Raw genomic sequence first — 14446 nt, 5'->3', positions numbered from 1 at the left:
ATGGGTCCTGGTCTCAAGAAATCAAATCAAACCAGAGTTCATATGCAGTATCTAGACTTAGGTTATATGACATATCTGCACACATATGCACACACATAGGACATGAAAGTAGAAGGGAGACTACAGGAGGAAGAGGGCTCTGAAAGGAAGGGGAAGGGGAGGATGATGGCTGACAGACGGCCATGTTTCCCCTCACAGGCAGAATCTGGATTTAAGTTGTATGCATACACATACATAGATACATGCATGCGTATGCACATACAAACAATACAGACACACACATGCATACATACACACACATATAAACACACACACATACATGCATGCATACACACATATAAACATATATGTACACACATACACATACACACATATATACATACATGCATGCATACATACTATGAAAGGAAAAGCACACTTTGGGAGGAGGGGGCACAGGAGAGGAACATGGTATACAACCATGATATATGAACTGTCACAATGAAGATTTTTTTAAAAATGATTTACATTTATTTGTTTTTATGTGTGCATGCACACACACATATGTACCATGAACGTTGCAAGACAATCTATACGGGAGTTGTCTCTCTCCCTTAACTATATAGGTCTCAAGAAATCAACTTAGGTTATTAGATTTGACAGAAAGTGCCCCCTCAACCTGCTGAGCCATCTTGCTGGCCCAAAGCCTACCGTTTTATGCTAAAAGTGTAATATATAATATATATTACACATATATGTACACACACATGTATATATATATATTTTTTTCTACATTCCAGGAAAGCCACTCCATAAAACCAGAGGCTCTTCCATCCCTGGTTATGCAGCCAGCAATCAGCACTCCCTATGCACTAGACATCCATCCATCACACCTCTCATCCAGTTGGTCCTACCTGTCTTTCCACTGATTCGTCCACTTTTCAGTCCTCACCCACCCACCAACCCACCTACTTGTCCATAATCCCTCTATTCATCCTCTCACCTCTCCATCCCTCTATCCATCCTCTCACCTCTCCATCCCTCTATCCGTCCTCTCACCTCTCCATCCCTCTATCCGTCCTCTCACCTCTCCATCCCTCCATCCGTCCTCTCACCTCTCCATCCCTCTATCCATCCTCTCACCTCTCCATCCCTCTATCCATCCTCTCACCTCTCCATCCCTCTATCCGTCCTCTCACCTCTCCATCCCTCCATCCGTCCTCTCACCTCTCCATCCCTCTATCTGCCCTCTCACCTCTCCATCTCTCTATCCGTCCTCTCACCTCTCCATCTCTCTATCCGTCCTCTCACCTCTCCATCCCTCTATCTACCTTTCTGTCTGCATATATTCTTTCAGCTTTCCATGTATCTTTTTACCTATACATTCTATGCCTTCTATAATTCCATTCCTCTCTATGTTTATGTAACTTTCTTCTTCCATTCTTCTCTCCTTTTTATGTAACTTACACTAGACCTCATGTAAAAACTAGTTAGTTACTGTATTTTTGTTTTGTTAATGTTATCAACAGATTTTTTAAAAATCTCACAGGCTGATCTGAACAAAAATTGTCTAAGGAGAAAAAAACTTGCTGTCAGTACACATCTCTGATTGAGTTCTTGTTTGTTTTTCAGATGGGCCTCACTATGTCATCCTAGCCAACCTGGAGTTCACAGAGAACCAAGTGACTCTGCTTCCCAAATGCTGGGGTTAAAGGCATGCTCCACTATGCCTTGTTTATATTCTACTAGCTCTCGTCAGATTCTCAATAATAAACTATTAATCTTTCTGCAGAGTCACTACAGTGGGCATCGGCAAGCACTGCATGTTGTTTTTATGGCAAAACAGTAGAATCCGACCTCAGCAGCATGGGGTTTCCTTCCTACTAAGGGATAATCCTTCAAAGTTATTTTAGTAAATGTTGATTTAATCAACTGAAGGGGCTGTCAGACATAGTTTCCACAGAAAATATGTGAAAATGGATAGGAATCACCTTTCTGTATACAAGATCGGTGTAATAGGTAGATTTTTAGTAGCACCATGTCAGTTGTCTCGTTAGCATGGTAGGTGGATTGCAACAGATTGTGCCAGCTAAAAAGATTGCTCAGTGGATAAGATATGCACTGTCAAGACTGGTGGCCTGAACCCACATGATAGGAAAAGAGAATTGATTCCTACAAGCTAACCTCCACACGGATGCCATCACACACACACACACACACACACACACACACACACACACACACACACACGAGTAAATGTGATGTAATGACAAACATCAGCTCTATGGAAAGACTACTTCATCCAATGTAATAGGAATTAGATATGCCACACACGTTCCTTTTCAAATGAAAAAATCAACATGTGAAGCTGATGTGGTATTTTCTCAGATGCAAATCTAGTTTCCAAATCATGTGGGCGGTTTTAATCTATCATTTTTCAGAGAAGAGCTAGATCCCAGATATAGAGGAAACACTAATTTAGTAATTTGAACACAATGAAACAGCAGCTCTTAGGATGATCACAAGAGGATGGGGGGAAGAAGAATTAAGGAACCCTCAACCTCTCAAAACCACTGGTTTTTGTTTTGCTTTGTTTTTGCAACCATTAAGTCTCTTCTTGGCTTATGAAACCTCAAGCCAGAAGCTTCTTCCTGACCCAGATGGTCAGACGTGCATTCGTTCCCTTGAAGACATTGCTGTTCTGCAGCAATTGAATCAGAGCAAAATCATGTTTAATGCCTGGCTCAGGCTACCAGAAACCACAGAAGCCGACTTTTACAACTCTCCCAGGAAACAATGACAACTCCTGCAAATGGCTTCCTACCTGTGATGGCAGCCAGCAGCAGCCATGAAGACAGTGCTCCTGTTGGGGACACCATTCTGCCTCACTCAGGATGAGGCCTTCTAGGCAGTGGATTTGGGACAGGCTCCCTTTGATGGTTGACGAGCCAGATGTGGCCTCTAGAACTTAAAAGAAGACAAAACAGAGACAAGAAAGAAGAAAAGGGTAGGCAGATGTGGAAACAAACACTTGTTCCTATTATTTATTCATGTTAACAGAAAGGCTGTCTTGTTCACAGAATGGGGCCACATCCCGAGCAAGCTATATCTCCAGAGAAGTTTGTTAAAATAGCCAAGACACTCCCCTGGGCAGCACTGGCTCTGCTGGCATGGGCTCAAGTAAGCCACCATGAGAGTATGAGTTCAGAAGAGCTGGCCCTGCCCCTTGCCAGCCAGTGCAGTGTTGAAGAGCTTGCCCTAGTGGTGGGAGTTCCTGAGAGCTGGTGGGCTGACCAACTTAGCTACTACCCAGGCCCAGATCCAGGGCTTTGAGTTGGCCCACCCCAGCACCTACACAACCCTGGAACTCATGACAGGGCTGGTCCTGCAGATCCAAAGCGGCAGCCTCTCCATGACACAGGGCAACAACAGGAGATCCAAGAGAAGTCCCCATGAGGATCCACTACTGATGGAGTAGCAGAAGCCAGAGGCCTCCAACCAGACTGATGGATGACTCATTGCAATGAACATTTGTAAGTAAAGATGCGTGGACGTAAGGGTATATTGTGTGACACACTGTAACATGATACAGGTTCCACAATGAGATTTTGTTTGTTTGTTTTTATGCTGTTGGGTTTTGGCGGGGGGGTGGGGGGGATTGTTTTTTAAAATATTTATTTATTTATTTTCAGGACAGGGTTTCTCTGTGTAGCCTTGGCTGTCCTGGATGTAATGATTTAAAATGAGATGCCAGGCAACAGATATGATACGGAGAAGTTTATTTCAGGAGCATGGAAGAGCAAGTAATGGAAAGGGGCACCCTAGAAGGAAAAAGAAACAGAGTCAGAGAAATAGAGACAGACAGAGACAGCAAGAGAGAACAAGAGAGTGAAGGGAAGGGAGGGAGGGGGGAGGGAGGGAGAGAGAAAGAGGCAGGGAGGGAGAGAGACAGAGACAGAGAGAAGAGGAGAGGAGAGGGAGAGACAGAGACACACACACAGAGAGACAGACAGACAGACAGACAGACCTCTCAATATCAGATGTTGCTTTAGGAGACAGAGGAGAATAATGACTAAAGTCATGGTGTAAAGTCCTAAATATTTCTTTATTCTTTCCCCTTGTCCTAGAGGTTGTTAACAGTTCCATCACTATCATAATACAGCCAGCTGTGATTGCACAATGTCCTTATTTAGGACGATGGCTATTCAGCTATCTCTACTCCCCAGTTCATTTTTAAGTCATAATGTTTCATGGCAGCAATAAAATCTAACTAAGACAGGAGCATTTCTTGCTTTCTCTGGTTGGTCTCAAGCTAGGAGAGGCGGTTAAAATATAGGGAAGGGGTCAGTTACTGAAGTTCTGCCTACTTGGGGCTAACTGCTGTAGAAGCTATTATTTAGCCTCATGAAATACTAGAGTTGTCAATCCAGGTTCCCAGAAGTCTGTTGGCAGGCTTGCTTTCTGGACTCACAGGTGGATCTCTGTGAGTTTGAGGCCAGCCTGGTCTACACAATGAGTTCCAGGACAGCTGGGACTATTACACAGAGGAACCCCTGTTTTGAAAAACTATAAGTAAGTAAGTAAATAAATAAATAAAAAGCAAAGTAAAGAAACAAAATCCTGTGCCCTCCTCTTCCCTCCTCTCTAGTCCTCTCTCTCCCTCTCTCAATTCCTTTTTCTTATGTTATGGTTGCTCTTTGTTTATGGGTTGTAAAGTGTTTGGGTTTGCATAAAGTCATAGTAGACACAGAGTGAATAATAGTTGTTTTATTGAAATTTCAAATACATTAAAACAAAAAAATCCTTTTGGCTGGGGGGCTGGAGAGATGGCTCAGAGGTTGAGTGCGGTCTGCTCTTCCAAAGTCAACCACATGGTGGCTCACAACCATCTATAATAAGAACTGGTGCCCTCTTCTAGGTGTGGCCACACATGTGGGTAGAATACTATACAAATAACAAATAAATATTTTTAAAAACCTTTTGGCCATCTACTAATTAATTTTTACAAGTGGCAGGTACAGTCTGGATCCTAAATCATCCATTTGATCACTACCATGTGCTGCTTCCTTACAGAATGAAATGTTAATTCCAGCACTCAGGAGCCAGAAGCAGGATGACCACAAGTTCAAGACCAGCCTGGGCTACAAGAAACTCTGCTTCAAAAGAGACAAAACATAAGGGCTGGAGAGATGGCTCAGGTGATCTACTGGATCTGCTTATGGGTAGAATGGAAGGTGGTAGCTATGGGCAAATTCAGCAAACAGAAGAATGGAGTTGCCATTGCTCAAAGTGGGAACTAGAGCAAGAGAAATGTGCCACAGCTGCTACAGAGGACACTGTGGGGAGCCAGATCAACCCAAGACTTTCCAGAAGCCTGGAGGAAAGGTCAAAGGGAAATTTAGTTCTGTGTCCCTGTCCAGGAACAGACTTGCCAACACTTGGGAAGCAGAGGGAGGTGGATCTTTGTGAGATCGAGGCCAGTCTGATCTACTATAGCAAGGTCCAGGACAGCCAGAGCTACATAATAGAGAGACCCTGCCACAAAATGAAAAACACTTAAATACAGAGCAAAGCCCTTTGTAACAAACAGACACACACAGTCATACAGAGACGCAGACAATCCACAAGACAGCCGTCAGTCAGGCACAAAATCATCCTCATACAACAGACGGACAGAAGGCAGAAGACACAGCGAGCCCAAAGCAGAGAATTCAAATCTGGGCTCTCTTAGTTAAATGACACCAAGGGTTAGTTCTTTGATTCCTTCCTTGATGAGACACCAATGAATTATTACTGACTTGGAATTTATTCCTAATGCCTTTAATCCATGTAGACATAAACCCTACAACCTTAAAACCCTGAATTCTGCAGCCACCAGAATGTGCTTGCGTGCAGGTTCTTTCCCACAGAGCCTCCGGGTGAGAACACGAGCTGCTGGGTAGCTGTTTGGTCTGGACTGAAATAGTCCCTCACTGGATGGAGGAGGAAGGAAAGCTCCTCAGGCCCATGAAACTCACAGGATCGTAAGGCCCGACCCTTAGATTATGACAAGTTATAGTTAAGAAGACTCTTCAGCAGCGTAGCTGCCTGCAAGTGTCTCAAGAGTCTCCAGTGCTGTAGTTTTGTGAATGGTCAGCCATGGTGGGGTGGACTTCTCTGTGATGCAGCTGCTCCTGTAAGTAATGCTGTTGATGTTCATTAAGCTGAACTTGTATAATGTTGTGTTTTTGGAGTATCATCGCCCTCCCTATTTTCCCAGTGGGAAAAAAACCCACATAGTACAGTGCAATGCAAATTTGATCTGAGCTGGGCGTGGTGGCGCACGCCTTTAATCCTAGCACTTGGGAGGCAGAGGCAGGCAGATCTCTGTGAGTTCGAAGCCAGCCTGCTCGACACAGCAAATCCAGGACAGCCAGCCAGAACTACAAGAGAAACTCTGTCTTGAAAAATCAAAAACAAACAAAGAAGCAAAAACCAAAAAGGAAAAAAAAAAAAAAAAAACCCCAACTTGATCTGTCTTGATTTGAGTCTAGAATTTATGAGACTATCATAAATTCTAACAAATGTGTGATGTTTTAAGTCACTATTCATATTCTACGGCAATATCAAACTAATGCAGCAAGCAAGAGAGTGAACCTTGACTGGCATTGTAAAATATTGTGAAAAGTCTCATAAACACCACTGCAGGCTAAGAAGGAGTAATGAGTCCTATTACTAGGAAAAAAAAACTTAGGAAAAAAAAAACAGTCATAAACTACAAGGTTGAAAACAAATAGCCAAACTGCCAAAGTATGTTGATTACTAGAATGTTGTTTTGGGAACTCAGTAAAGAACTAATTTAGAAGTATTTCTAAACTGGGCGGTGGTGGTGCATGCTTTTAACCCCAGCACTTGGGAGGCAGAGGCAGGTGGATCTCTGTGAGTTTGAAGCCAGACTAATCTACAAAGTTCCAGGATAGCCAAGGCTACACAGAGAAACCCTGCCTCAGAAAAAAAAAAAAGTGTCTCTACACTGAATGTAGCATAGTAAGCATTTTAATGGGGCTGTAGAGATAGTTTAGGAGTTAAGAGTGCCTGCTGCTCTTGCAGAGGCCTCAAGTTTGGTTCCCAGCATCTATACTGGGCAGATCACAACCTTATGTAACTACAGCTCCAAGGGAAAACACACACACACACTCAAATCTCTAAAAATCTTTAAATAATAAAACTTTAAAGAAAAAAGGAAGAACAAGCAAGTGACCCAGCTACTGAATTTTAGAATAGAAATTATATCTACAGTTGATTTGAGGCAAAAAGCTGAGAACATGGAAGTTCTATCTGGTATAATAACCCAAAATGCAACTCAAAGAAATAAAAAGTTGGAAGGAAAAAAAGAAGAACCAAAGTGAGTCCAGGACAGTCAAGGCTACACAGAGAAACCCTGTCTTGAAAAACCAAAAAGAAGAAGAAGGAGGAGGAGGAGGAGGAGGAGGAGAAGGAAGAGAAGAAGAAGAAGGAGAAGAAGAAGAAGAAGAAAAAGAAGAAGAAGAAGAAGAAGAAGAAGAAGAAGAAGAAGAAGAAGAAGAAGAAGAAGAAGAAGAAGAAGAAGCATAAAGTAGCCAACAGCTCAGTATGCACTCAATGATAGAATTTACAAAAATTTGGAAGAGCTTTTAAAAAATGAAGAGGTAAGTATAACCGTTTGGGGCCAATTACAAACAGGACTTTCTGGGACTACCAGCACCCAATACAGTAATGACACAGGGACCTTCTATATTAGAAATTCTTGGCCTTAGCTTAGGCTTGTTCCCAACTAGCTCCTAAATTCATCCCTTTATATCAATCTACATTCTGCCATGTTGCCTGTTACCTCTCAGTCTTAGTCCCAGCGCTGTTTCCTCCTCCATATCTGGCAGGTGACTCTCTGTGCCTCTCTTTTCCAGTATTCCTATCTCTGCCAGAAGTCCTGTCTTCCTCTCCTGCCTTTACTATAGGCCATTCAGCTCTTTATTAAACCAATCAGAAGGTGTTGGGAGGGAGTGTTTACAAAATATGATGCAGACAAAAGAATAACAATACCAAAGCCTGTAGTTAGATCTCTACCAGTACAGAAATCAGCATTTGAATAATATAAAGACAACCTTGACACGGGGTACAAAAAGATCACCCAACAGATAAGTTATGAGGTTGAGAGAGCTCGGAGAGACTCAGTTCTCACTAGGATGCTGAAGCAGTGGGTAACTAAGCCCTGTTAAACACTGTTAAAGACTATCTTTGGCTCCCTGGGATTAGAACTGTTGGCCTTACCTTTTCAGTAAACATATCTCACCCCAGGGTCTTGTTATGTATCCCTGCCCTGCTGTGTAGACAAGGATAACCTCAAACACACAGAGATCCACCTGCCTCTGCATCCTGTGTGCTGGGAATAAAGGCTTATATCAACATGCCCAACTGAAAACACACTTTTAATGATTTCTGTGAGAGTGTTAAGAACCCAATATTTAGCAGGGTGGTGAAGTACACTTTTAATTCTAGCACTTGAGAGGCAGAGGCAGGTGGCTCTCTGTCAGTTTGAGGTCGGCCTGGTTCACACAGCGAGTTCCAGGATATCCAGAGCTATACAATAGAGAGACCTCCATCTTAAAAACAAAAACAAAAACAAACAAAACCCCTTGCCATTTCACTTGACCTGACAGCCCTGAGTGGAGTAGCATCAGCCAAGCAGCTTTATGGCTACCCACTGCTCTGAAGACTCCAGAGACACCTTGAGGAAGCTGCAAAGCAACTATAGCTGTTTACTGCTAAAGCAAAGCTTTAACTCCAAAAGGCACTATTCCCACCATGACGTCCAGCAGCCTTTCTGTCATCACAAGCTCAGATAATCCTGCAACCATTTCACACAGGATAAGAAGGGCCATGCCTCTTGGTGACCCAGCAGAAGACCTATGACCCTAACTGAAAGCACAATCCTTCATGTGCTTTAAAGGACTGTTCTGCAGTTGTATAAATACCCTTGCCACATTCCCTTTTGATTACATGCAAGGTGTTTGGCTTAATTTTTAGGTCAGCAGGTGGGACCCTCCTGTGCTGCTCAGTGGTATTACAATATTAGGATTATTTAAAATCTTCTGATACCCCAAATCCCAAAGTCTTCCACATTCCTCCAGCAACAGCAGGGTCAGGCCTGTCAGCAACACTGCTCCATGGTACTGACTTCTGTCCTACTCACTGTTCTACTGCTGTGAAAAGGCATCATAGCCTAGGCAACCCTTATAAAAGAAATAATTTAACCATAGGCTTGCTTACAGTTTCAGAGGGTTATCCTATTGTCCGGGTGGAAGCACAGTGGGACTATGGTGCTGGAGCAGTGGCTGAGAGCTACACCCTGATCTGCAGACAGAGAGATGCTGGGCCTTGTGTGGGCAAAAGAGCCCACAGCCAGTGACACACTTCCTCCAACAAAGATGCAACCTACTCCAACAAGGCCACATCTTCTGATCCTTCTTAAATAGTGCCATTCCTGATGATTAATCATTCAAATATATGAGCCTATGGGAGCCATGCTTATTCAAACCACCATATACATCAATTACACCACAACATGTACATACACTCATATGTATATACATGCACATACATACATACATACATACATACGTTAATTTGGAGGCAGGGTTTCTCCATGTAGCCTAGGCTGTCCTGGACTCCCTTTGTAAACCAAGCTGGCCTTTTAACTTACAGAGATCCACCTGCCTCTGCCTTCCTGAGGGCTGGATTACAGGTGTACGCCACCACACCTGGCTTATATAAATTTTCTTTATACAACATATTCAAATCAGTTTTCCCTCCTCCAACTCATGTTCTTAGATTTTTTGCATTAATTATTCAGATATTAACCAAGAGATTACAATCTATTTTAATTTTAATTAAAAAGTGGTTTATTTGTAAGCTTTAGTTTTTTTTTTTTTTTTTTTTTTCAGGTAAACTAGTAATACTTTTTTTTTTTTTTTTAATTTAGCCAAGTGTGCTGGCTGTAATCTCAGCACTCAGGGAGGCAGAGGCAGGTGGATCTCTGAGCTGGAGGCCAGCCTGGTCTACAAAGCAAGTCTGGGACAGCCAAGGCTACACAGAGAAACATGGTCTTGAAAACCCAAGAAAAGAAAAATCAAAACAAACAAATAAACAAAACAAAACAAAAAAAAAACCCCAACTAAACAAAAGCAGACTTGTGGGACTCAGTTCTCTTTGAACCATGTGAGACCTGGAATCAGACTCAGGTTGTCGGGTTTGGTGGGAGGTACCATTACCTACTAAGCTGTGTCGCTGGCCCTGGTGGTAGGGTTTTGTTGTTGGGTGTTATTTTGGTTTTGTGGGGTGGGGGTCGGGGGTCAGGGTATCATGCAGCCCTGATTAATTTCAAACTTACTACAGAGTGAAGGATGAACTTGAATTCCAGATCTTCCTGCCCCCCTCCTCCAAGTGCTGGAATTCCACACTTGTATCAATCACCCTTAGCTAGTTTTTCTTACTCAACTATACTTCAACAAAGGTGATAGAAAAAATGTAATACAAGGGCCAAAAATTAGAAAAGAACAATTTCCAGTCTAAGATATTCTGAGCAGGTGCGTTAGTGTGGATTTGAATCCTTCCCAAATGCATTTGGAATTTAAACTTATTTTATACAGTGTGATGATAAGAGGTGAGCATTAATGGATGGGATTTGTGTTATGTGGTTTTCTGAGACAAGGTCTCTGTAGTCTTGTAAAATAATTTTTTTAAAGGAAATAAAACAATAACCCACCAGTTATTTTGTGCCTATCAAAGCAAATCTCCTTTCTTGGAGTATTAAATGTAATTAGCAGGGTATTAAATTGGCATGCCTTTAAATCATATCTGTTATATTTATTGTTTGTATATGTTACAAGGGAATTTTCTGATGTTTCTAATGAAACAACTTTATACATCAGGAAAAGAGTTAGGGCACAATTAAAATAATTCCACTTCTGCCAGGCACGGTGGCACAGTCAGCACTCTGGGAGGCAGTGACAGGAGGATCTCTGTGAGCTCGAGATCTACAAATGAAGTTCAGGACAGACCCTGTCTCGAAGAATGAAAAAAATGGGAGAGAGAGAGAGAGAGAAAGAGAGAGAGAGAGAGAGAGAGAGAGAGAGAGAGAGAGAGAGAGAGAGAGAGAGAGAGAGACAACCTACTTCTAGTGCCATATTATTTTGAAGAAATGAATTTTTTTCCCTGAACACCTTTATCTCAAAAATAACTTTTATTGCACTGGAGAGGTGGCTCGGTGGTAAAAGCACTTGCTGCTCTTTCGGAGAACTCGTTTGGTTCCCAGTACTCACACAAGGCAGGTCACACTGCCTCTTCCGGTCTCTCTGGTGCCCAGACACAGGTAGCATACATACAGTGACATAAGTATACTTGTTAAATCTTTACACAATATGATCTACAGATCAAGTTCTGGGACAGCCAGGGCTATACAGAAAACAACAACAAAAACAAAACACAAACACAAACCCGTGTTTTTTAAAAAAGCATTTCTATACATATCATCTTATTTTACTGATCTTTTTTGGGGGCGGAGGGGGGGTGGTGTTGAGACAGGGTCTCTCTCTGTTAGCCTTGGATATTCTGGACTTGCTTTGTAGACCAGGCTGACCTCAAACTCACAGCAATCCGCCTGCCTCTGCCCCCCACCTACTCCCTCCCACCCCAACCCCCCCATCCCCAAATGCTGGGGTTAAAGGCTTGTGCCACTACGTCTGGCTTTAACGATCTTCTTAATGGGTCTCTATGTTTGGGTCCTAGCACCTATGTCAGGAAATTCACAAGTGCCTTGAACCCTACCTAGCTCTAGGGGGTCCAAGTTCCCGCACTTGGCAGACAGACACACAAATAAAAAATGAAAATGTTTATTAAAACAAGAGACAACAGCATCCCTCAGTGTTTCCAAACCTGCCCTCCAACACTTGGGTCTGAACAATCCTTGCAGCTCAGCATGTGGGAGTTTTATTGTCTTATTTTAATTCTTATATTTTGGTTGGTGAGCCCAGCCTTTAATGCCTGAGCCATCTCTCCAGCCATCTTATGTTAATTCTTATAGAAATTCCAGTGAGTAGGTCTTACTATTTTCTATATTTTACAGAGGAGGAGACTGCCACTAACAGTGGAACCACAGCCCTAAGCAGGCCATCTTTCTCATCAGGCTATCTATGTCACTCACCTCTGACACCCCACCCCCACCCCACAACAGGCAGCCCTACATCTACAGATTTATTTTTTTTTAAAAATTCTGTTTCGGGGGAGGTGCTTAAACCAAGAGAAAAAACCCTCCAACACATGCATTCTCTTATAACTTACTGATGCGTTCGCTCCTTCAGCTTTCTAAATTGTGAGGGTGTTAGCTGAGCTGTTTGTGTTTTTCTGAAAGGAGATGAATGCATCCCCTGCCTTGGCATTTTACACAGCAAAGATGTGATGTGTGTTCCTGTTACCTGTGGGTCTAAAAATTCCTGCTGTATTTTTTTTTTTTTTAATCTCCTTTTCAGTTTGTAGAGAATTCTGCTTTCTCCATGAGTTCTAAGTTTCAAACTGAACTGATATCTCCACTTTGCCCCCAGCTGCATTCGAAATAAGTAAAATCATGAGCACAAAATAAAAACTTACACGTGGCATAACTTCAGTTGTCTCACTAAAGAATTTTCCCAGGCACCATGCATTTCAGGACTAATGCAATACATGCATTCACTTCAAATATTCTTGTTGGTTTTTTGTTGTTGTTGTTGTTGTTGGTTTTTTTTTTTTTTTTTTTAGGAAATGTGATTGGTTTTTTTTCCCCCAGTTCTTAACAAAACCATCATTCAACTTTTCTATTCGAGCGCTGGAAAAATTATCAACATCTAACTCAGAAAGAAAAATGTTCAGGAAAGCCAGCAATAAACATGAGCACGAATATGATCACACTGCTTTCTCCTTTCATACAATTATGAGAACAAATGGTGTTGAGAGTGACGACTAACGATTCCAGCTTTGTGCCCCTCCTGATAAATCTGTGACATTCCTTGGAGGGAATTCAAAGAGCAGGAAAGAAAGCCTTGAAAGAGTGTTAGGCTTCAGGTATTTGGCAAATGGTAGCAAGGAACTCGTCAATAGCACTAAATGGAATTTAAAGGCAACAGTTCATGTCTAAGGCATGCAATTTGGGAGACTGGAAATATCCCCAAATCTCCTGCCTCCACCATACAGGGAAACCATCAGATCATGCGACTATCTTGGATCGCTTTTCTTAGGTGTCCAGAGGGACCAGAGAAGTCCTCCTGTTGGTTGCTTTTCACTGGCACCACCTACCTGGTTGATGTCACTTGGCCAGCTGGGCCCTGAGGTGGCTTCTGGGGACACTGAAGCTGGATAATACTGCTGGCTCACTGGAGCGTCACTCACCATCCCACCACCCAGCCTCACAAACACATTCTCACCCTCATTCCTAGGCAGAGGTATCAACTAGGCACTAGCTAGAAATCTGGGGACCTGGAGTCCAGATAGAAAGCCTGCGATTACTGCACAGATCAGATACGAAATGCATTTAGCAAACGCCAGCACTGAATGAACTTTAAAGAAACCGATTCTTAGGTTTGAGGTCTGTTAGACACCCAAGTCTCCCTGACTCCACCCTACTGAGAACCCGTCTATCAAAACAGGAACGCCAGCGTCGGACAGAGTGCAGGTCTTACCTCCATCTCCAGCGATCTCCAGTGCTCCTGACCACCCAGAAGCTGGTGTCCAGTAGGGACACCTGCGAGATGCACCTGCTGGCGACACCTGCCTGGCCCTCCTGCTGCACAGACGCTGCCTGCGGGCGCTGGTGATTCAGCGCCTTTCCGCCTCCCGGGTTACCAGGGCGACGCACACGCACGCGCACACACGCCCCTAGGGATGGCCTGTGCTGCAGCCCGCACTGCCAAAGCAGAGGGCCCTCCGTTTCCCTGCTCTGGTCCCTCGCCCACCTCTTCCCAGCCATGGTTCCAAACTGTTGAGGGGGTGGACAGGTCTTCTAGAAAAATCCTCCGCCCGGGCAGCACGCACTGCCTGGCCCGCTCCTCTAAGTCAAATCACCTGCTATTCAAGTCTTGTTTTCAGCGGAGCTTTTTGCACTCCTCCCCCTCCGATACATAACTTATCTTCTGGGTTTTAAGTGCTGCTTTCGCATCAAAGGATGGAATTCTGCGCCTAAATAGACACAAACCAACTCTGTACTCTGCAGGTTAAATGGGTGCCAGGTGCATTTTGACAATTGTGTCTTGTAGTGAGGATCCAAGCCAGAGGAGATGGGTGGGACACTATTGCTCATGTTTTCAGTATTATTAAGGACATGAAAAGTATCTAGGAAGTGGCATCAAGGGGCAGAAAGAATGGTGGGCAGTGTTTCTTACACATCCCATTATCAGGGCTTAAAGACTGAGTCGCATACCGGAAT

The 14446-nt window shown here is 43.3% G+C and overlaps 1 protein-coding gene across 1 annotated transcript in view; it reads right to left on the bottom strand.

Moving 5' to 3' along the window:
• Kiaa0319 (KIAA0319 ortholog) overlaps positions 1 to 13914 on the bottom strand; it is a 54675-nt gene extending 40761 nt beyond the window's left edge. The window contains exons 1-2 of the mRNA XM_051169364.1: positions 13704 to 13914; positions 2804 to 2946 (exon numbers count right to left, since the gene is read on the bottom strand). Of these exons, the coding sequence (XP_051025321.1) occupies positions 2804 to 2858 (55 nt within the window). The 5' untranslated portion in view covers positions 2859 to 2946; positions 13704 to 13914. The remainder of the gene's footprint in view (positions 1 to 2803; positions 2947 to 13703) is intronic.
• Positions 13915 to 14446: the final 532 nt, after the last annotated feature.

The sequence above is a fragment of the Acomys russatus genome, chromosome 3 (assembly GCF_903995435.1).
Source record: "Acomys russatus chromosome 3, mAcoRus1.1, whole genome shotgun sequence".
Taxonomy (NCBI): domain Eukaryota; kingdom Metazoa; phylum Chordata; class Mammalia; order Rodentia; family Muridae; genus Acomys; species Acomys russatus.
This window is presented reverse-complemented; position numbering and strand designations above follow the sequence as displayed.